The 22,613-nt window shown below is 35.2% G+C and overlaps 1 protein-coding gene across 4 annotated transcripts in view; it reads right to left on the bottom strand.

The window, feature by feature from the left end:
- Nucleotides 1–2,020: 2,020 nt before the first annotated feature.
- The window catches only part of MRPL42 (mitochondrial ribosomal protein L42), a 30,967-nt gene continuing 10,374 nt past the window's right edge, over nucleotides 2,021–22,613 (bottom strand). For all 4 annotated transcript variants that reach the window (XM_038558646.1, XM_038558649.1, XM_038558647.1 and 1 more), the window contains 3 exons: nucleotides 21,517–21,601; nucleotides 17,423–17,586; nucleotides 2,021–2,596 (listed from right to left, as the gene is read on the bottom strand). In XM_038558646.1, the coding sequence (XP_038414574.1) occupies nucleotides 2,551–2,596; nucleotides 17,423–17,586; nucleotides 21,517–21,601 (295 nt within the window). In that variant the 3' untranslated portion in view covers nucleotides 2,021–2,550. The remainder of the gene's footprint in view (nucleotides 2,597–17,422; nucleotides 17,587–21,516; nucleotides 21,602–22,613) is intronic.

Here is a 22,613-nt window from a genome sequence, read left to right as displayed (position 1 = left end):
AAGAAACAAATAAGTGGACATTTAATAAAATGTTAGTGATGGTACATAGTTATTACCCCTAAGGTTGCAGGGAATGGAAGAAGCAGAAAAGAGGTCATGGTGGTGATGGAATAGGTACTTATTTAGCAAAATTAAATAATAGTAATCCATGAAAACCAAATTCCAGCAACTACAGTATTCATCTGTATTTCCAGTAGAATAAGATTGAAGTCAAATTCTTCAAAGCATTGACATGTAGATGTGTGGTTCGGGAATCTTAGAGTTGAACAATTTCTATTTAGTACATCCTTGAACTTAGAAAAAATTTCTTATTTAATTAATTATTTTTTTTCTTCCTTTTAAAATGTGGCATATCTCAATTTTTGTAAAAATTTGGGTGTAATTCAACCTAAAAAAAATTTTAACCATTTTTCAGTGTCATTAAACATAGTTGGTAAATATTTGATTAAGTTCTACAACTTGTTTTGCTTTAATCTTTCCCCCAAAATTAATGTATTAATGAAAAAAGTAAGCTACTTAAAAACATTTCCTTTTGGTATCAGAAGGTGGCCATTATGATTTCCTTCACACTTTCCTATTTATATTCCTTACATTTACTAAATACTTAAAACTTCAGCTAGAGTGCCTTTATTAAAAGAACTAGATTAGGTACACCTGGGTGGCTCAGGGGTTGAACGTCTGCCTTTGGCTCAGGGTGTGATCCCGGAGTCCCGGGATTGAGTCTCATGTCGGGCTTCCTGCATGGAGCCTGCTTCTCCCTCTGCCTGTCTCTGCCTCTGTGTCTCTCATTCATTCATTCATTCATAAATAAATAACTAGATTAAACAGACTTTAAATGAAATGAAAACTTCATTTCAATGAATTTCATTCAATTTCACTTCACTGAAGTAATTTTTCCCATCAAATTTTTAAATAACACAAATATTTTACAATTTTGAATAAAGCACTTTTCTTCTTAAAAGATTCTTTACTTCCTAAATTGAAATCACAGGGGCATTTAGGATCACATATAAGGTGGTAGTGACAATCAACAACAGAATAATCTATTAACATTAATTTATAATACTAATTTAGGGATATTAACATTTTAACCCAGAGCAGCATGTGTTCTGAAGCTAGTAGAACTTTTTAAATGACCAGGAAAAAAATATCAAAACAAATTATATTCTTTCTAGGAAAGTACATTCTTGGGTGAGGAAAATACCCTTTTGCCACAATAATGCACTGTAAAAAAGCTCTGGGGCCAGACCATTTGGATTCTGGCTCTCCCACTTGCTAAGTAGGTAGGATTCAAGTCACTTGGCTTTACCTGTAAAATGGGGACGATGCTCTTCCTTTAAAGGATTATTGTGAGGGACACCTGGGTGGCTCAGTGGTTTAGTGCCTGCCTTCCGCCCGTGGCGTGATCCTGGAGTCCCGGGATCGAGTCCCACATTGGGCTCCCTGCATGGAGCCGCTTCTCCCTCTGCCTATGTCTCTCAGGAATAAACAAAATCTTAAAAAAATAAAGGATTATTGTGAGAATTTAATAATGATGTATATAAAGGACTTCGCAGACAGTAGATCTAATTAAAATGTAATAACAGTTGACCCTTGAACAAGGGGGTTAGGGATACCAACCCCCCATGCAGTAAAAAATCCATGTATAACTTTGACTTCCCAAAAAATTAACTTATGTCCTACTCTTGACTGGTAGCCTTACTGATTAACATAGTCAATTAACATATTATCTTACATGTTATCTTACATTGTATTCTTACAATAAAGCTAGAGAAAAGAAAATGTTACTAAGAAAATCATAAGAAAGAGGAGTGCCTGGATGGCTCAGTAGATGAAGCGCCTGCCTTTGGCTCAGGTCATGACCCTAAGGTCCTGAGATGGACTTTCTGCTTAGCAAGGAACCTGCTTCTCCTTCTCCCTCTGCCATTCCCCCTGCCTGTGTTCTCTGTTTATGTCAAATAAATAAATAAAATCTTAAAGAAAGAAAAATCTTAAGAAAGAGAAAATACAACTACAGTACTGGACTTTATATTTATTTATTCATTTATTCATTTATGAAAAAATCTGTGTATAGGTGGACCCACATAATTCAAACTCATGTTGTTCAAGAGTCAACAGTAATTTAATAATTTCCTAGAAGCCACAACAAAGAATTGTAACATTTATTTTCTGGGTGGACTTCATGCGTTTCTTTTCAAAAGCTATTTGAAAATCTCCTTGAGAAGGAGAACCATGCACATTTCTATTAATCATATTTATACTACTAACAATATATGACTGATTATGTATAAATACTTAATCACACTAGACACATAAAAATAAATGGTAGACCTTAATATCTCAAAAGCAAAGATGAAATAGGTTTCTGTAAATAAGAATGTCAAATCCACAATTCCCTATTATATATAAAGAAATACACATTCTAACATATGAAAAGACATTTTATTATTATTTTGCTATATAACATATTAGTGAAAATACTCAATTGCGTTTCTCAAATGGCAAATGAGACACAAGATAACATCTTTTTGATTCCTGAAAACCTCAGTATCATCTGTCTTTTGGAGGATCCAGTTTCCTACGACGTCTATGATACCTTGAAAAGAAGAAAATATTTAAGATATTATTTTAGTAAATGTGTTTCTAAAAAAAGTATCAAATTTCTGTGATTAGTTTGTTGTTCATTAGTACTCAGTGAAATAAAAGAAACCTAATATATGTGTGTGTGTGTGTGTATGCTGCTAGATATATCCAAGATAAATATTTAAATATTTCTTAGTAAGAAGCCACATTTCCCGACTGTGAAAATTGTTTTCTACTAAATAAGCATTTTGGAAATTTTTTTTTTTTTTTTGCCACTCTTGAGGTCAATTTCAATATACTAACCTGGATAATTGATCTTTAATTAAAACTAATAATTGTCTTGGGGCGCCCAGATGGCTAAGTCAGTTAAGCATCTGCCTTTGGCTTAAGTCAAGATCTCAAGGTCCTGGAATCAAGACCAGCAACAGGCTCCAAGCTCAGCGAGGAGATGGCTTTTCCCTCTCCCTCTGCCCCTGCTCCTGGCTTGTGCTCACTCTCTCTCTCTCTCTCAAATAAATAAAAAATAAAACTTAAAAAAAAAAAAACTAATAATTGTCTTTATAGTAAAGAAAGAGCACATCATAAATATGCTGAACATGCTTTATTAAAGTTTTATTTATAAGGGGATATTTTCCCCTAAATGGAGGTTTTGTAAGCTGCCAAATCATGTTTTAATATATAACAGGATACAACTAATATGTTTACAGAAAAATGTATGTCACAAAAAGTGGAACAAATGCAAATTAAAACAGTGAGAGAATTTTGTTTTTGCAATCACAAATTTTTTAAAAATCATAAATGCCCAACCCAAGCACAGGTATGATGAAATAAACATCAGACCCAACTAAAGTATTAACTAGTACAATACTTATGAAAAGTAGTATAGCAATATATATCAAAAAATATTTTTAAAGCCAAAGCTTTTGATCTAGTAATTCTTCTGGAAATCTATTCTAAACTATATAGAGAAATAGTTAAAATATTAACTATCTTACTACTAAAATATTAAACATTAATTGGGGAGGGGGAGATACAGGATGTAAATGTATATATACAGTATGATTAAAGCCATGTAAAAATATACAAATAAAACTTATGACAGATATGAAAAGAGAAATAAAACACATTGTTAGCAATCACTGACTTTGAGTGATTTACCAGGGAGGATTTTTCTTTTTTGGTTCTTTGCATTTCCTTATTTTCTTTATTGATTTAAGAGAATTTCTACACAGAGTACACATGTTTATTGTGATGACTTCTCTTCAAAAATTCCCGTAAGGCCAGATTTTGGCAAGTTGGTCTGAGTTTTTACTTTTTTTGCTAATGTGGAAATTCAATGTAAGGATTTCTATACGATAAATGGTAACACACATGTACCTCATGCTATTTACTTGTGATTAAGATACTGAAAGCATTCTTTTTTGCTTATCTTATGGTTTTATAAGGCAACTCTCCTACACATTGTTTTTTGATACTGATTTTTTGAAAATTGGCAAAACAGTAAATAACTTAAAAAAATGAAGTACATCTATATACAATAACACAAAACATTAACTTGTAGAATAATACATATAGCATAATATAATTTACATAAACTTTTCTACCTCTACTTATACTGGCATAAAAAAAATTATAGAAAATTACCATTTTCTTAAGGGTTCCAGTTATGTGCCAGATCATCAAAGTCTTATTAGTGTAACCTTGAAACGTGCTCTCGCAGCTAGTCACCAGAATAGGGGCTCGCGAAGTCACACTATCTTCGCATGAATTTCAATATCATGCATGAATTTCAGTATCTGCTATAATCAATCACTAGCCAGAAGCAAACACCTTAATTATATGGTACCCTTATAACTTATCATCAGACTCAGACCCTTGAGATAATTAAAACCCCACCCTATTAATAATTAAGAGAAGAGTTAAACTGAGACTATTCCTGGAATCCAAAACACATAGTTACTTACCCTTCTTAAATTACACAATGACTCAATGATATCTGAAATATTTGTCCACAGTTCTTAATCCAAAGCAGAACTTTATCTCCTGTCACACTGCAGCTATCCAGCTGGATAGTCAAATCTCTTTCCTACTGATGGGAGTAACTAATTTTTGTGGCCCCCGGGAAAAACAAGTAGTTATTTAAATAAAATAGTACTGCTGTTCATACATTTATAGCATTGTTACATTTCAAGAAGTTTAAAATTATTTTCCAAATCTTTCCATCCAGGCTTCTTTCAGTCCTTCCATCCTTATTTTCTTCAATATAACTTTACACCTAGTAGAGCTATGTTAGCTTAACACCTTTTTTTTTAAGAGGTATAATGAGAATCACATCATTTACCCATTCACTTATTAATTTGTAGATGTGTGAGCATCTACTATGTGCCAGGGACTACTTCTAAGTGCTAAGAATTCTTACATTTCAGTGTAGGAGAGAGGAAAACCAGTAAGTTGACCAGGGACGACTTCAGGGAATAAAAACCCAAAGGAAGTGAGAAAACTAGCTTTGCTGATACTAGTAGGAAGAGAATTCTATGTAGAGTGAACAGCAATATAAGGGCTTTAAAAGAAAGGAATGTTCATGGAACAGCCAAAAGGCCATGTGGCTGGAACAGAGTGAACTAAGAGGAGAATGATAGGAAATGAGAGTGGAGAGGTAACAGAGGATCAGACCACACAGGTTCTTGTAGGTAACAGTTATGGCCTTTAGCTTTTTTGAGTAAGATGGGAAACCACTGGAAGGTTTTCAACAGAAAAATTATAAGAACTGAGGGAAGTTTTTAACAGTATTACTTTGGTAATATGCTAAGAACAAACTGTAGAGAAGTAAAGCAGAAGCTGGGAGACCAGTTAGGAAGTGACTTCAATAAACCAAGGCAAAAGATGGTGGCATGGACCAGGATGGTGGCAAAAGGAATAGTGATAAATGGTCAAATGTGGATACATTCTGGGAGACAGAGCTAATAGGATTTGCTGATAGACCAGATGTTGGGTGTGAGAAATGAATTAAGAATGGCACCAAGGTTTCTGGCTCAAGCCACTAGAAGACTGGAGCTAGCATTAACTGAGATAGGGAAGGCGCCAGGAGAATCTTGTTTGTGTGAGACCTTCAGGAGACAATATTAAGTCAGGGATGCCCATAAGACGTGTCATGTAAGTAGCTGGATAGATATACAGGTCTGGAGGTCAGGGGACAGGTCTTGACCAGAGATAGGATTGGGAGCCATCAGCACGTGAAAGGTATATAAAACCATGAGACTGGATGAGGGCACTGTCCTAGAAAATGAGAAAGGAAAGAGGAGAACTGCTCCTTGGGCACTCCAAAATTTAGAGGTAAAAGAGATGAAAAGGAATCAGTAGGAGAAACCAAGATAGCATATGAACTTTGGATACATAAAAAGAGTTTCAATTAAGTTATTATGGTTTAATTAATGAGAAAAGTACCAGAAAACTCAGACACAACCATTAGGGACTGTTATATTGCTAAAATGACGTGTTCTGGAAAAAATTATAATGGAAGGAAAGCATCATTACTTTGATTTTTTTCATGCCAACTGAGGAAGACTGAAGAAAGGAAAAACAGCTTGTACACAAAGGCTCACAACTAAGGGCATGACATACTTGCTTCCTGAGTGCTGGCGACTCTAAAGGCCAATGGGAGAAACCTCAGGGGCTGCTGCGGAGGGCAGAACAACTCAGAATCATGTCCTTAACAACTATTTACAAAAGGGCTATCTAACACAAATTGTTGTTGTCAATATGAAAAAAAAAATGGATTCGCGTAAGGGGTACATTTTGAAAAATATATTCAAAGCCCCATGACTTCAGTAAATATAACATCATGGCTAAGCTAATTTGTTTTCGTACCTGCAATATCATCAAACAGGAAGAAGCAGGAACTGCATGGTTACATAGGTCATCTTTTGAAATTAACCTCTGCATAACTGAATGTAAAAATAGTCATTCAGGCAAAGGCAGAAGATAAGGAACTAAAAGTTAAATTTAACCCCAAATCCAATGTCCTGAGTTTCCTCATCACCACCTTTCACACTAAAACTTCAACACAGCCCTAGCACCCACTCTCACAAAGCCCAAATCTAAGACTCTTTGAATTGCCATCCCAAAGTAACTAAGATTGAGAGGATTAGGAAAAGGCAAAAAGCAATTCATAAATAGTAATAATATTAACTTTAGATTCCCAGACTTGACCTAATCAAATCATCAGTGTTTATTGGCCACTGGGCTATTTCAGCATCAGTTCTGTACAGTCATACTACTTATACTTCCAGCCCGTCCACACTGGGTGAGGTTGATAATTAAATGCATGGTTCAGGACTGAATGAAGTGAGGAAACACCTTTGTATCATAAAAACTTTACTGACCTTGATTAAGAATTTGATAATAAAGAACATCTTACTCTACCTGAGACCTTCCTAAATAAAAATGAAATTGAATAAAGTCACATAATTTGATAGGTAAACTCTAGGATAAAACTTCTAAGAATTACTGAGAAATTCATCAGTGACCATCCCAATAAAGTACATTTCAAAGAAAAACTGAACACCTTCAAGAACCTGTAAAGACAATTAGGTAAGATAGTATTTCATGGGATGCCTGGGTGGCTCAGTGGTTAAGCATCTGCCTTTGGCTCAGGGTGTGATCCCAGAGTTCCAGGATTGAGTCTCCCATTGGGCTCCCTGCATGGAGCCTGCTTCTCCCTCTGCCTATGTCTCTGCCTCTCTCTTTCTCTGTGTCTCTCATGAACTAAATAAATAAAATCTTTAAAAACAATAATAATAATTAGGTAAGATAATATTTCATCAGACAGCAACTGAGCACCCACACACTGTATCAGAGATCATGTGGAAAACTACAGAACAAAAGATGCAATCCTGATGATAAGAGAATAATCTAGAGTGGTAGATATAAACAAAAAATTACACACAAATATAAGTATAACATTAACAGATATCTAGCCACCTATAGTTACATATGGTTGGGCTAAGAGAAATAATAGCTATTCAAAATGACTATAATCAAATTAAATTTAAAGAAGAAAGTAAGCTAAAAGCAAATGGCCGAAGAATGAAAGCACTGAAAATCAAAGGAAACAGCATTTAAGATGGCTTGGTACTAAAATGAAAAGTCAAATTGGACAAAAAAGCAAAATCCAATTATATTCTACTTGTAAGAAACCCACTGAAATATAAAGACACCGATAGGTTAAAAGTAAAAAACAGAAATAGAAAGATCATGTAAACACCAATCAAGGGTGGGAGTGAATGGGTGACGGGCACTGGGGGTTATTCTGTATGTTAGTAAATTGAACACCAATAAAAAATAAATTAAAAAAAAAAAAGAAAACACCAATCAAAAGAAGGCTAGATAGGCTCTAGTAGTACTAGACAAATTATATTTCAGAAAAAGAGATATTAGCAGCAATAACAAGAAGACTTCAATAAAGATAAAGGTGTCAATTCATCAAGAAAATATAACGATAATATGGGATCCCTGGGTGGCGCAGCGGTTTGGCGCCTGCTTTCAGCCCAGGGCGTCCTGGAGACCCAGGATCGAATCCCACATCGGGCTCCCGGTGCATGGAGCCTGCTTCTCCCTCTGCCTATGTCTCTGCCTCTCTCTCTCTCTGTGACTATCATAAATAAATAAAAATTAAAAAAAAAATTAAAAAATAAACTGGATCGTGCAGGTGGCTTTAAAAAAAAAAGAAAATATAACGATAATAAATATATGTACAACTATCAATAGAACTTCAAAATTTATGAACACAGAATTAGGACGAGAAATAGAAAAATCCATTAAGTATAAAATATAGACTTCAATGTTCCTCTAATAATAATTGATTAAACAGAAAATTAGTGAGGGTCTAGAAAACTTAAACAAGTAGACCTAATTCATATTTTTAGAACACTACCATCAATAATAGCAGAATATACACCTATTTTCCAACTGTATATGAAATATTCATCAAGAAAGACCATAATCAGGATGCCTGGGTGGCTCAGTGGTTGAGCATAATATCTACACCCAACATGGGGCTTGAACTCACAACCTTGAGATCAAGAGTCTTAGGCTCCTATTGACTGAGCCAGCCAGGCACCTCTGAATCTTAATCAATTTAAAGACTGAAATCCTACAAAGTATGCTTTGTGATTATAACAGAATTAAGCCGAAATCAGTACAGAAAGGTATCTGAAAATTTTTTTAGATATTTAGAAATTAACTCACTGCTAAGTAATCCATAGGTAAAAGAAGAAATCACAAGGGAAATCAGAAAACATTTTGAACTGAATGGAAGTGAAAACATCAAAATCTGTGGGATGCAGCTAAAGCAGTACTTAAGGGGGAATTTATAACATTAAAAACTAAAAAGGAGACAAGTTTTTAAACAATAAGCCTTAAACTAGAAAAGGAACAAATTAAAGCCCAAGTAAGCAGAAGGAAGGAAATAACAAGGAACAAAAATAGAAAACTGTGGTGCCTGGATGGCTCAGTTGGTTATGCATCCAAGTCTTGATCAGCTCAGGTCTTGATCTCAGCATTGTGAGTTCAAAGCCTCAGTGTACAGCCTACTTAAAATAATAATAAAAACAGAAAAAAAACAGAGAGAATCAGTTAAACCAAAATTGGTTCTTAAAAAATATCAACAAAATAACACCAGAAATAAGAGAGATGATACGGCTACAGATTATGAAAATACTTAAAGGATAATTAAGGAATATCACAAACTATGTACAAATAAATGCAACAATTTAGGTAAAATGGGTAAATCCTTGAAGGGATTTGATACAAAGTATCAAAGCTCCCTCAAGAAGACATAAATTGAATAGTCCTAACTATTGAATACAAAAGTTGAATTTGCAGTTAAAAATCTTTCCACAAAGAAAATTTCAGACCCAGATGGCTTTCACTGGTAAATTCCAATATTAAGAAGCAATATCCAGGGCAGCCCAGGTGGCTCAGTGGTTTAGCACCGCCTTCAGCCCAGGGCCTGATCCTGGAGACCCGGGATTGAGTCCCACATCAGGCTCCCTGCATGGAGCCTGCTTCTCTCTCTGCCTGTGTCTCTGCCTCTCTCTCTCTGTGTTTCTCATGAATAAATAAGGTCTTTAGAAAAAAAAAGAAGTAATATCCATTCTACACATACTCTTTCCGAAAACTGAAGAGAAGGAAATAGTACCAAATCTACTCTATGTTGCAAGCTTTACTCTGAAACCAAAACCAAAGATATTATAAACCTATAGACTAATGCCCATAATAAAGATGTAAAAATTCTACAACAAAATTTAAGCAATTAAATCCAAACAACACACACACACAAAATAATATATCGTGACCAAGTGAAGTTTAGCCCAGGAACAAAAGGTTGGTACAACATTTGAAGTCATTCAATATAATTAACCACATGACTAAATAAGAAAAACCATATGATCATTTTAATGAATACAGAAAAAAGCATCTAACAAAATTCAACATCCATTCATGATAAAAACTCTTCACACCAGGAATAGAGGGATTTTTCAACCTGAGAAAGGGCATCTATAAAAAGACCCACATAGAAACATCACTTTTTTTTTTTTTTTAAGATTTTATTTATTTATTCACTAGAGACACAGAGGCAGAGAGAGAAGCAGGCTCCATGCTGGAAGCCTGACGCAGGATTCGATCCCGGGTCTCCAGGATCACACCCCGGGCTCAAGGCAGCGCTAAACTGCTGAGCCACCCAGGCTGTCCAGAAGTATCACTCTTAATGTTTAAAGACTCACTGCTTTCCCTCACTAAAACTGGGGAAAAAAGCAACGATGTCCATTCTCAACACTGTTAATGCAACATTGTACTTAAGGCTCTAAGCTGTGCAATAAAGCAAAAAATAAAAAGCATACAGATATAAATGAGGTAAAATTGTCTTTACTCAATGACACCATGATCATCTATATAGAAAATACTAAGGAATATATTTAAAAAGCTACTCTCAAGATCACAGGAAACACCACCAATAAACAAAAATCAATCATATTTCTACAACAAATAAAATTGTATTACAAACAACAAATCTTTGGAAACTGAAATTAAAAACCTAATACTATTTATAATAGCATAAAATTATGAAATATTTCAAATAAGTGTAACAAAAATGTAAAATGTATTCATATACTGCAAATTATATAAAACACAACACGAAAACATTTTTTTAAGATTTTATTTCTTCATTCATAAAAGAAAAGACACAGAGAGAGGCAGACACATAGGCAGAGGGAGAAGCAGGTTCTGTGCAGGGAGCCCGATGTGGGATTCAATCCCGGGTCTCCACACCCTGGGCTGAAGGCGGCGCTAAACCGCTGAGCCACCAGGGCTGCCCAGGCAAAGGTTTCTTAAGTAGAATGTAAAAAGCCTGAACTAAAAGGAAATATTTGTAAATTGGACTTAATGAAAATTATAAAAAATCTTTATCTTCAAAAGACACTATTAAAGAAATGGGGCAGCCTGGGTGGCTCAGCAGTTTAGCACCTGCCTTCAGCCCAGGGCGTGATCCTGGAGACCCGGGATCGAGTCCCACGTCAGGCTCCCTACGTGGAGCCTGCTTCTCTCTCTGCCTGTGTCTCTGTCTCTCTCTCTCATGAATAAATAAATAAAATCTTTAAAAATAAATAAATAAATAAATAATAGAAATGGAAAAGCAAGGTACAGAGAGAAAATATTTGCAAGACATATATCTCACAAAGGACTCTGATCTACAAGTTTACACTAATAAAACAATGAACCTGCTTTTTAAAAATAGTCAAAAGCTTTTTACAGATATTTCACCAAAAAAACAAAAACAAAACCAAAAAAACCTCCCAAATGTATAAAGGCCAATAACTACATGAAAAGATGCTCAAGGGCAGCCCAGGTGACTCCGCGGTTAGCGCCACCTTCAGCCTAGGGCCTGATCCTGGAGACCTGGGATCGAGTCCCACGTCAGGCTCCTGCATGCAGCCTGCTTCTCCCTCTGCCTGTGTCTCTGCCTCTGCCTCTGTGTGTGTGTGTGTGTGTGTGTGTGTGCCTCTCTCTCTCTCTCTCATGAATAAATAAATAAAATCTTTAAAAAAAAAAAGATGTTCAAAATCATTAGCATAAATTTAAACCACAATGAAATACTACTATTCCCCCAACAGAATGATTAAAGTTAAAAGAACTAATAACAAGTGTTGGGAAGGATGTGGAGCAAATGAAACTGTGACACACTGCTGGTGGGAATGAAAAAGCATTCAGCCACTTTGACAGTTTCTTATGAATTTAAACATGTCCTTATCATATGACCAACTAATCCTACCCCTAGGTATTTACCCAAGAGAAATGAAAATATGTCAATGATGATTCGTACTTGAGTATTTATGCAGCTTTAGTCATAACAGCCCCACACGGGAAAGATTCAAAATGTCCATCAGCTGGTGAACAGATAAACAAATTGTGGTCTACCCATACAAGAGAATATTATTCAGAAATAAAAAGGAATAAACTATTGGTCTACACAACAACAAAGATGAATCTCAAAAGCATTATACTAAGTGAAAGAAGCCAGACACAAAAGGCTACAGACTGTATAATTCCATTTACATAAAATTCTAGAAAGGGAAAAACATGGAATTCTAGAAATTCATGAAGTTCTAAAAAGTGATAAGAAGGAAATCAATGACTGCCTAGGATGGGGATTAAAGGGGATGAAACTCACTGCAAAAGAGTATGAGAAAACTTTTCAAGTGATGAAACAGCCAATTGTGTATACATTTGTCAAAACTCATTACAGTATATACTTAAAACTGGTTAAAAAAAAAAAAAAGGTAAATTTTTCGGTATGCAAATTATACCTCAGAAAAGATGCTTTGGGGCACCTGGGTGGCTCAGCAGTTTAGCGCCTGCCTTCCACCCACGGCGTGATTCTGGTTTAGCGCCTGCCTTTGATTCAGGTCCTTATCTCAGGGTCCTGGGATTGAGCCCTCCATCAGGCTCCCTACTCAGCAGGAAGCCTGCTTCTCCCTTTCCCTCTCTCCTCTGTTCTCTCTCTCTCTCTCTCTCAAATAAATAAATAAAATCTTAAAAAAAAAAAAGAGATGCTTCAAAAAGTGAGTTAAGAGAAAAACCATGAGTAGGAAACAATTATTAATAATTATCATTACCATATTATCATTATCTATATGCCAGGTCCTTAACTTACATGATTATATTTTATCTCAAAACCACCATGCAGAATTTACCCAAAGAATATGAAAACACTAATTTGAAAAGATACGCACACCCCTATGTTTGCTGTAGCATTATTTATAATAACCAAAACAAAAAAACAACACAGGTGTCCACTGATAGATGAAGATGTGGCACATATGTGTGTGTGTATATATATTTTCCCCCGATGGAATACTACTCAACCATAAAAAAGAATGAAATGTTGCCATTTGCAACAACATGGATAGCTCTAGAGGATATACACTGCTAAGTGAAATAATCAGAGAAAAACAAATACCATAGATTTCACTCATGTGGATTTTAAGGAAAAAAACAAATGAACAAAGAAAAAGAGACAAACAAAAAACCAGACACTCAACTATAGAGAACAAATTGATGGTTACCAGAGGGGCGGTGGGTGGAGGGACAGGAGAAATAGGGAAAGAGGATTAAGAGTATACCTATTATGATAAGCACTGAGTAATGTATAAAATTGTTGAATCACTATATTATACACCTGAAACTAATATAATTAAACTAATATAAACTAATATAATGCTGCATTAATTATACTGGAATTAATTAATCAATTTTTTAAAGCCATCAGGCAAATTAGGCATTATTTCTTTGCATTTTTTTTTTAAGATTTTATTTATTTGAGACAGAGAGACAGAGAACACAAGCAGGGGGAGCTGCAGAGGGAGAAGCAGGAAGCTTGACGTGGGGCTTGATCCTAGGACCCTGGGACCATGATCCAGGCTTAAAGCAGCCACCCAACTGACTGAGCCACCCAGGCACCCCAGGCATTATTATTTCTTTTTATAAAAGTCTAAAGATAACATGTATGATTTTAAGACTCTCTAATGGTCTTCTTGCCTTTTCTGCAAATTTTCTTTAATAAATAGCAAGATTCAATAAATAGCTAGTAACTAGGAGACAGAAGATTTGAGTAAGCCCAGACCCCTTTAAAACAAAAGTTGCACATTCAGAAAAGAGTTTTACTTTATTGGAGTTTAAAAAGCACAAAATTAAGTGTAATATAAGACAGATCTACTCATACAGGAGGAGTTTAGCAGTGTTTATCATATGGGGCACAGGGCATTGAATAAATATAAAGAAACTTTCTATTTCACATTTATTTTTTTTTAAAGATTTTATTTATTTATTCATGAGACAGAGAGAGAGAGGCAGAGACAAAGGCAGAGGGAGAAGCAGGCTCCATGAAGGGAGCCCGACATGGGACTCGATCCCGGGTTTCCAGGATCAGGCCCCAGGCTGAAGGCGGCGCTAAACCACTGAGCCACCCAGGCTGCCCCTCTATTTCACATTTAACTGCATTGTTTAAAAATATTTTAAACAGCATTTTGTATGTTAATAAAAACTTACTTAAAAAGATATTATATAATCCCAATTATTAAATTCAGAATGGGGGACGCTTGGGTGGCTCAGCGGTTGAGCATCTGCCTTCAGCTTAGGGCGTGATCCCGGGTCCAGGGATCAAGTCCCACATCGGGATCTCTGCAAGGAGCCTGCTTTTCCCTCTATGTCTCTGCCTCTCTCTGTGTCTCTCATGAATAAATAAATAAAATCTGTCATAAATTAATTAATTCAGAATGGATCCCAGTTTTTTGATGTCATAACTTAAAAATTGTGAAATATTTAATAAAATATCCTTCTATACACTGCCTGATATTTAAGAAGAGTTCAATGACATCTAGAAATCAACACTTGAAAATGGCTTACATTAATCCAAAATAAATATTTACATAGCAATTAAATACCTGTTGAATGATTAAAGATCATACTGTAGCTTATCTAAAATTCTGAAAGATGATGTATCACAAGGACAATGCCTACAGGTAAAAATTTTCTTTATATATGTAAGCTAGTATCTGGAGTTCTGCTCATTTCTTTACTAGGAGAGCTACTGGGATAATCAACTGCACCTAATTAAAGTCTGCTTACAATTGCAACTGCCTAGTAATCCTGATGGGACAAAACACAGAAAGAGATTAAATTAATTAGCAGTCAAATGCTAATTAGCAGTAATAAGATTAAATAAGTAAATAAGATTAAACACAGGTATACTATACATAAAAGTCTAAGGATAACATGCATGATTTTAAGACTCCCTAATGGTCTTCTTGCCTTCAATTTTGTTCTCTTCAAGACCCTTTTACATACTCATAACTACAGTGACTTGGTTATAAATGAACAGCAGGCAGAAGACTGTAGCAATACAGAACATGCAGGAAGAAAACAAGTACTGAAAGTCATTACAGAAAAATTTCAAGATAGGGCTTGAACAAAAATATCTGGATAATGAGACAAAATAAAAAACATGAATGATATTATGAATCATGGAAATCTCAGAATACAGTAATGACTTAGATATGAGGCTAAGAAATGGTTTGCTAATTTGTTTCCACATACCCTGAATTATAATCATAGAGACAGGAAAAAACCCAGAGAGCATATACATAAACAAAGTGGGCACTAAATAAGAAAGAAAAATCAAAGAAGAGGATATAAAATAGTAGCAGAAATTAAAAGATAAAAGACATCATGGTAGCCAAAAAACTGCAGATATTTTTCCTGGAAAATTGCTACAGAAATACCACTTTTATTATAAAAGAATTATTAAAGGAGGAGTTTTTTTAAAACAGAAAAAGACCTATGCTTTTGTTACAATGAATTTAAAACTTTGGACAGATATCTATTTTGAAATTTCTAAGGACGATGATACTGGGAATAAGACCAAGGAATAAAAAAATGTATAATGAAGCAAGTTGTATGTCATTTATATAATGAATGTAATTAAAGCTCTTACAATGAATTTCAGGAGAACATGAAGTATGAGGCTAGAACCCTGAAGAATCTCTATATTAAGCAAGGATAAGGAAGCGAGTACTTCTAAAAAGAAACTACATAAGTAAACCAGTCTCCAGATCCATACATCCATATGCTTTCAAAATTGCTCCTCACCAGATGGATCCACTGACACTTCAGACTTAACATGACCAATAATGGGTTCATATTCCTGTCAAACCTGTTTCCCCAAATGTATGAACGGCACCATCATCCACCCAAACACCTGTCTGAAACTTGAGAGGCTGCCTGTCTCTTCCCACACCTAGTCAGTGACCTACTGCTGTTAATTAAAATTCTCTCTTTTCCTCCTTCCTTCTTTTATTTTCTCCTTTTATCACAGTCCTTTCTTTTATTTTCCCCCTTTCTATTCTCATTATTGGTCCTCTCATTTACATCTTCAATAAACGTCACCTAGACTAAATAGTTTCCAAGCAGGTCCCTCTGACTCCAAACTTTCCATATATCACCTTTCCATATACACCTTCCATGTATCCCAAGTACAGAACTCACTTTATGATTTTTCAAATGTATTACCTTTTCTTCTTAAAATTTCACAATGAAAGTAAAATCTAACCTCAGCACAACACAAAATCCTTCATTAAGACCCTCCCTTCACTCCCTCCTCATATTCTGGGTCCCATCTCAGCTGACCTACTTGCAATTTCCCCAGCATACTCTGATAACCTGTTCTCTCTACCTGCGGAGCCTTTTCTGTTTTCCCCATGGCTAACTCCTAACCATTCTCTAGGCTCAATCACTTGATTTTGTTTATTTACTGTATTATCTTCTCTCCTTGACTATAAACAACTTATAAGAAAGGACTGTACTTTCTATCTCCCAACACTCAGTAGAGCAGGTGGATGAATGTATAGTCATTAATTCCATAAGCATGTCCTGCCATGAAATGTGCCAGCCAAGAGCTTAGTTACTGGTTGACTGAGTAAGAACAAAGTCTGCTCAAACATAAACGATTAAAAATAGTCCTCTTTCATTTCTGGTAGGGAATAAGACAGATATAAAAGAAAGAAGAATTAAAAGAAGAAAAATAATTAAAGCCAGAGTCAGGGATCCCTGGGTGGCGCAGCGGTTTGGCGCCTGCCTTTGGCCCAGGGCGCGATCCTGGAGACCCGGGATCGAATCCCACATCGGGCTCCCGGTGCATGGAGCCTGCTTCTCCCTCTGCCTGTGTCTCTGCGCCTCTCTCTCTCTCTGTGACTATCATAAATAAATAAAAATTAAAAAAAAAAAAAAGCCAGAGTCAGATAAGAGGTAAGACTTCATGTAATAAAATGTGAGTACTAACAGAGACAACTAGTTTCTAAAAGAGCTGAGAACAATATACACCGCACATTTACTGTACCCCATTTTTTAATAACAATAACCTGAAACCTGTTAAATAACTGGATAAATGGGCTAAGAACAAGATCAATATTTGGCAGGAGGATGAAAAAAAACAATACACTGACTATATCACAGAATAGAAAAATTTTCAAGAATTTCTGTAAAATTCCCTGAAAGCTTTGGGAAAAAAAAAAAAAAAAGCAAACTTTGGTTAAATTTCCCCACTAAAATAAAAGAAAAAAGAAGTACTATTTCATTTTGGCTGCACTATTTGTACATTTAAAAATACAATTTAGTAGGTGATCATATTGGGCGTTAACTTCCCCATGCAGAATATAACCTCCATTGAGGAAAAGTTACATGTTCTTTTAGTTGTCAAGTGGGAGTCAAAGAAAATAGAACTTACTGTCCACGAGGATACCAACGGTGCTTAGTAGTAAAGAACATTTTGCTAAGTTGTTCTATCATGAGTCCTTGCTCAAAGTGTTCATTTTTTTCTTCTAGTCTGGTTTTCAGCACTTGGTCATGTGTTTCTTCATTATTATGCACAGGATCTGGCCGAGGGATAGGCTACAAAATCATCAGTAATGAACAGCATCAAAATGTAGGAATGTTAGCCAGCATTTGATTGAGTTTACAATACAACAATTACCACACTCCAGAATTCATTATAGTACCTTAGGATGGGTAAGTTTTCAGAACAGAATTTTACTCAGTTGCATTATTCATTAAAGAATCAGAAACACAGGCACATGGGTGGGTGGCTCAGCTGGTTAAACATCCAATTCTTGATCTTGGCTCAGGTCATGATCTCAGGACTGTAAGATCAAGCCTCGCATCAGCCTCCACGCTGGGCATGGAGCCTGCTTAAGATTCTTTCCCCCAACCTCTCACTCTCCCTCCTCTAAATAAAAAAAAAGAATCATAAGTACTTTCCCTCTCATATTAAGTTTTCAGTTTATTTTCCAATAATAAAGTTCTTATTTAATGTTATTTCCCCCGGGGATCCCTGGGTGGCGCAGCGGTTTGGCGCCTGCCTTTAGCCCAGGGCGCGATCCTGGAGACCCGGGATCGAGTCCCATGTCGGGCTCCCAGTGCATGGAGCCTGCTTCTCCCTCTGCCTGTGTCTCTGCCTCTCTGCCTCTCTCTGTGTGACTATCATGAATAAATAAATAAAATCTTTAAAAAAAAAAAAGTTATTTCCCCTAATAATAAAGTACTTATTATGTTAATAATAATTTCTATTTCCCAAAACTATAAGCTGTACCCATTATTTTTTAACTTACAAGTTTACAAGTTTATAGTCTCAGGGTACCTGGGTGGGTGGCTGAGTCAGTTAAGCATCTGCCTTGGGCTTAGGTAATGATCCTGGGGTCCTGGGATAAAGCTCCACATCAGGCTTTCTGCTCAGTGGGGAGTCTGCTTCTCCCTCTGCCCTTCCCCCCCCACTTGTGCTCTCTCTTAAATAAATAAATAAAATCTTTAAAAAATGTTTTTTTAAGTTTACAGTTCTCTAACTTTGCTTATCATTAAAGTGAGATAAAATGAAAATGGTAATACTTATATCCAAAGGAAACTTTTTTTTTTAATTTCAATGTTTTCATTTTAGGTGAATGAAATGTCACCAAATGATGCTTTCTGAAAACTTGAGTACTTTTTCACCTTAAGACATCGACTACTAAAAATCTCATCTCCTCCCCAACACATCTAAGTAATATAACATGTTCCCATCAGTAATTAGCTCATCAAAGCCTTTAAGATTAATCACTGTCTTAGAAAGTCAAGTGTCCTGTATATTTTAGTTATTAAATGATAATATATGTAACATAAGGTGGTAACATTGTCCTGCTTTACAAATACCGTATATGTGTATTATATTACAATGAAAATCTGAATTTATAATCAGAAAGAAAACAATTCAAACATAAATGTCTTTACATTCATATACTATTAATGACAACTACTACATACTCTCATTTTATTAAATATTAGAGGATATACTTATATTTGGCATATATACACGAAAAAATAAAATTTCTTTTAGAAGCAATATATAAGTACATGAAGGTGCCACAACTGGCTTAGTACTACAGAATTGCAAAGTAACAAAGGTATTAGTGACAGGCAGAAAAAGAGCCCAGTCAGAGCCTTGTCACTGAGTGCAGAATGCATTCTACAAGGGATAGCAAATATTAGAGAAAGGAAAGTAGGAAAGAACACACAATAAAGAGATAAACTCTAAAAATGGATCTTGAGAAACCAGATTATGAAAGACCTTCAAAGTCAGACTTACAAGTAACAATGCGAGGTAAATCGAAATACTTAGTGTGGGAGGTAATGAGGAGGCAGTATAACAAAGAGGTTAAGAATTGGAGCTTTGGTCTCTAATTCTGTCATGTACTAGTTCTGTGACCTTGGACAAGTTATTTAAGCTCTTAATTTCCCTTTCTGTAAAGTCAGAGGCACAATACCTACCCAAAAGGGCTTGGTGAAGATTAAATGAAATAATAATATATGGTATGGTTAGCTGTCCCTCGCACTCTTAAGAGTTCAATAATGGTAGGTAGCTACTAAGATTTCTTTGAGGCCTCAAACAGGAGAAAAGTGATATAAATTTAAAGAAAAAGTTCTCCTTAGACATTTAATTTTAAAAGATCATCACTTCTAAAAAAAATTAAAAAATAAAAAAAAAATCATCACTTCTATGTAAAGTAGAAAATTAGTGTCTTTGCAAGTTACTATCAGACCTTCAGGTCTAGCAAACACAGGATTAGAGCCTCAATAGTTTTCTCTCTTTTAGGTCACTATACTTGTTGCTAAAGATCAAATGTTTATAGTATTATCAAAAGTTGTTTTCAAGTATTCATAAATGTTCCATTATCTCTCTCCCTATTCCCAAGCAGGCTCAATTCTAATATATCACAAATTCTCTCTGCTTTGTATAGATTAAAAATACTTCTTTTCTTGGCACATAGATAAAAGACATCAGAATTAATGGATTCGTCAAAGTCTAAACCAAGAGCCTCTGGCTGACTCAGAATTGATTTTTAGGTAGTTTTTTTATCTCCTTGATCAAACTTCAAAGAAAGGATACATGACTATTTCAGTAAAAAGGAAAAACTAAAATAAAACTGTCTTGTTTAAAAAACATTCAGATTGTCATTCTGAATTTCCCTTGCTTCTCTTAAGAATTTTCAAAATTTTACTTTTGAAATTTTCCACTAAATCAGCCACTAAAAAGAAGTCTAGTCCTTACATTTTAATCTTTCCAAGTCATTATTTTTCCCCTAGCATATTATGTTTATTTTCCTAAACTAGAAATCCTAAATTCTAGAAAAACACTTTTAGAATATTTGTACTTTTCATAAAATATATACTTGGCAAAAGAAGGAGGATCTTTTTACCTGGATCTGTGGAAAACTTTATGTTTTAGATTCAAATTACCAGAAAATCAAAGATGCAAATCATCCTAACTTTCTTAAAGCCAGTCTCAGTAGGTATTTCTATATTTGCAGGATCTCTGTATGTAGTACGCTTTCTAAGGCCTACAGAATTAAAGGGCCCACTGGAGTTGTAGCAGCCGTAGCTACCTCTTTCAGAAAAGAAAAAAATCAAGACTAAAACTCAAGTCATGTTGGAAAGTTTTTATTTACTATCATATAGTACTTGCATGAGATTTATAAATCTAGATTCATAAAGAACATACTATATTCTAACTTCTAAGAATAACATGTTTTCAAGAATGTTATTGTGCAGCCCAATCTACAATTTACTACTTGAGAAACAAAAAAAATTCCATGCTTCTCCATGTGAATATCTCTTAGCCCTAAAACAGAAAAGCCATAAGTATAAAGAGGTAGGAACAAATTTATTCATTTAATCAACATATATTTACTGTACACCTAACAAGTAAAAGTGTTATTCCAGATGCTAAGGTTATAGCAGAGAACAAAACACAGAGCCCTGTCCTCATGGAGCTTACATTTTAGTGGTGGGAGATAGACAAGAAAACAAGAAAATGTCTATTGTGCCAGAAATGAGACAAGCTATTCAGAAAAGACAATAGGAAGGAGTCTAGGGGCAGGGGTACTACTTTAAATGCAGGAGTCATTCACTAGTTATCAAATAAAGAAAGGGAATAAATAAACTATGAGGTCTCCGAGGGAAAAGCATTCCAGGCAAAAGCAGGAGCAACTACAAAAGGCCCTGAAGTAGGAATTACCTAATGTAATTAAAGAACAGGGGGAAAGCCTGTTCTGCCTGTTGCTCCCCTTGCCTGTGTTCTGTCAAATAAATAAAATCTTAAAAAAAAAAGCCTTTAAAGAAAGAAGATGAAAAAGAAACAAGAAAATGGAAATAGTAAAATAAAAACAAAACAAAACAAAAAATCGAAACCAAAAAAAGGAAACCAAACAATTCCACTCTCTTTGGATACTGTAAAGAAATGTGAATATTTCTAACAGCAAATTATAAATTACAAGAAATTTTTCTGATACATACTTTTGTATGCTCATATGGAATGTCCACAGAAGGGTGGTAGCATACTATCGTCCTGCCGTCAGATGTCAAAGCAAGCTCTACTTTGCTAAAAAAGAATGTTTTAGAAACAGAGTTATACTGTATTCAAGGCAGAATGAGTTTCTTAGAGACAAAATTAATTAATCATAAATCCCTGGAGAAGAGATGGTATGGCACTGGATTGGCAAACCTGGTACCCATATCATCGGAGACAACTCAGAACGTCTCACAAAGTGTATCAGCTTAACTACCACAACAGGCCACGAATGCATAACTCACTATTTTATCTATTTGTTTTTAGACTTATAGACTCTACTTCCAAATCTTTGGAAGGGATCTTCATGTTTACTCATCACTATTATTAGAACTTTTTTTCCTTATCTAGAAACTACCTTTGGGGTGCCTCAGTGGCCCAGTCAGTTAAGTGTCTGCCTTCACCTCAGGTCATGATCTCGGGGTTCTGGCATGGAGCCCAGAGTCAGGCTCCCTTCTCAGCAGGAATCTCCTTCTCCCTCTCCCCCTACCCCTCCTACCTCTGCTCTTTCTAATAAATAAAATATTTTTTAAAAACTACTTTCAAAAAGCTGTAAGAACTATATTAATTTGTTGAATTACTAAAATTAAAGATGGGCAAAGTACATAATCTTCCAGGCAAAGGATAACCTGAATTTCCAATCATAAAGACTAGAGCTGAGAACTTTTTCTAGATCAAATGCTTTCTCCAAATGTCTTTGGCAGAACAGTACAGCAGTAAGAAGCCTCCCATTAAAAGAGTTCTGCAGTCAAAATTTAGGAATTACTGAATACTATCTCTTCCCTCCATTAATATCCCTCAGAAAAACACATTTTGGGCAATACTTCTTTAAATATTTTTTCCAGGAATACTCTGGCTGGATCTTATTCAGGTATCAACTAACCATGACTATTTTTCAAAGACTCTGCAACTACTATTATACTTAAAAACATATACATTCTAAGGAACACAACTTATGGCTTTCATTAACCTTACAGGTTCTCTAGATGTCTGTAAATTTAAGTTTCCAAGATTTCAATACCAACTAGATTTGAACCAGATCACC

Source organism: Canis lupus, chromosome 15 (genome assembly GCF_011100685.1).
Source record: "Canis lupus familiaris isolate Mischka breed German Shepherd chromosome 15, alternate assembly UU_Cfam_GSD_1.0, whole genome shotgun sequence".
NCBI lineage: Eukaryota > Metazoa > Chordata > Mammalia > Carnivora > Canidae > Canis > Canis lupus.
Note: the sequence above shows the minus strand (reverse complement) of the source record. Positions and strands in the feature narration are given on the sequence as shown.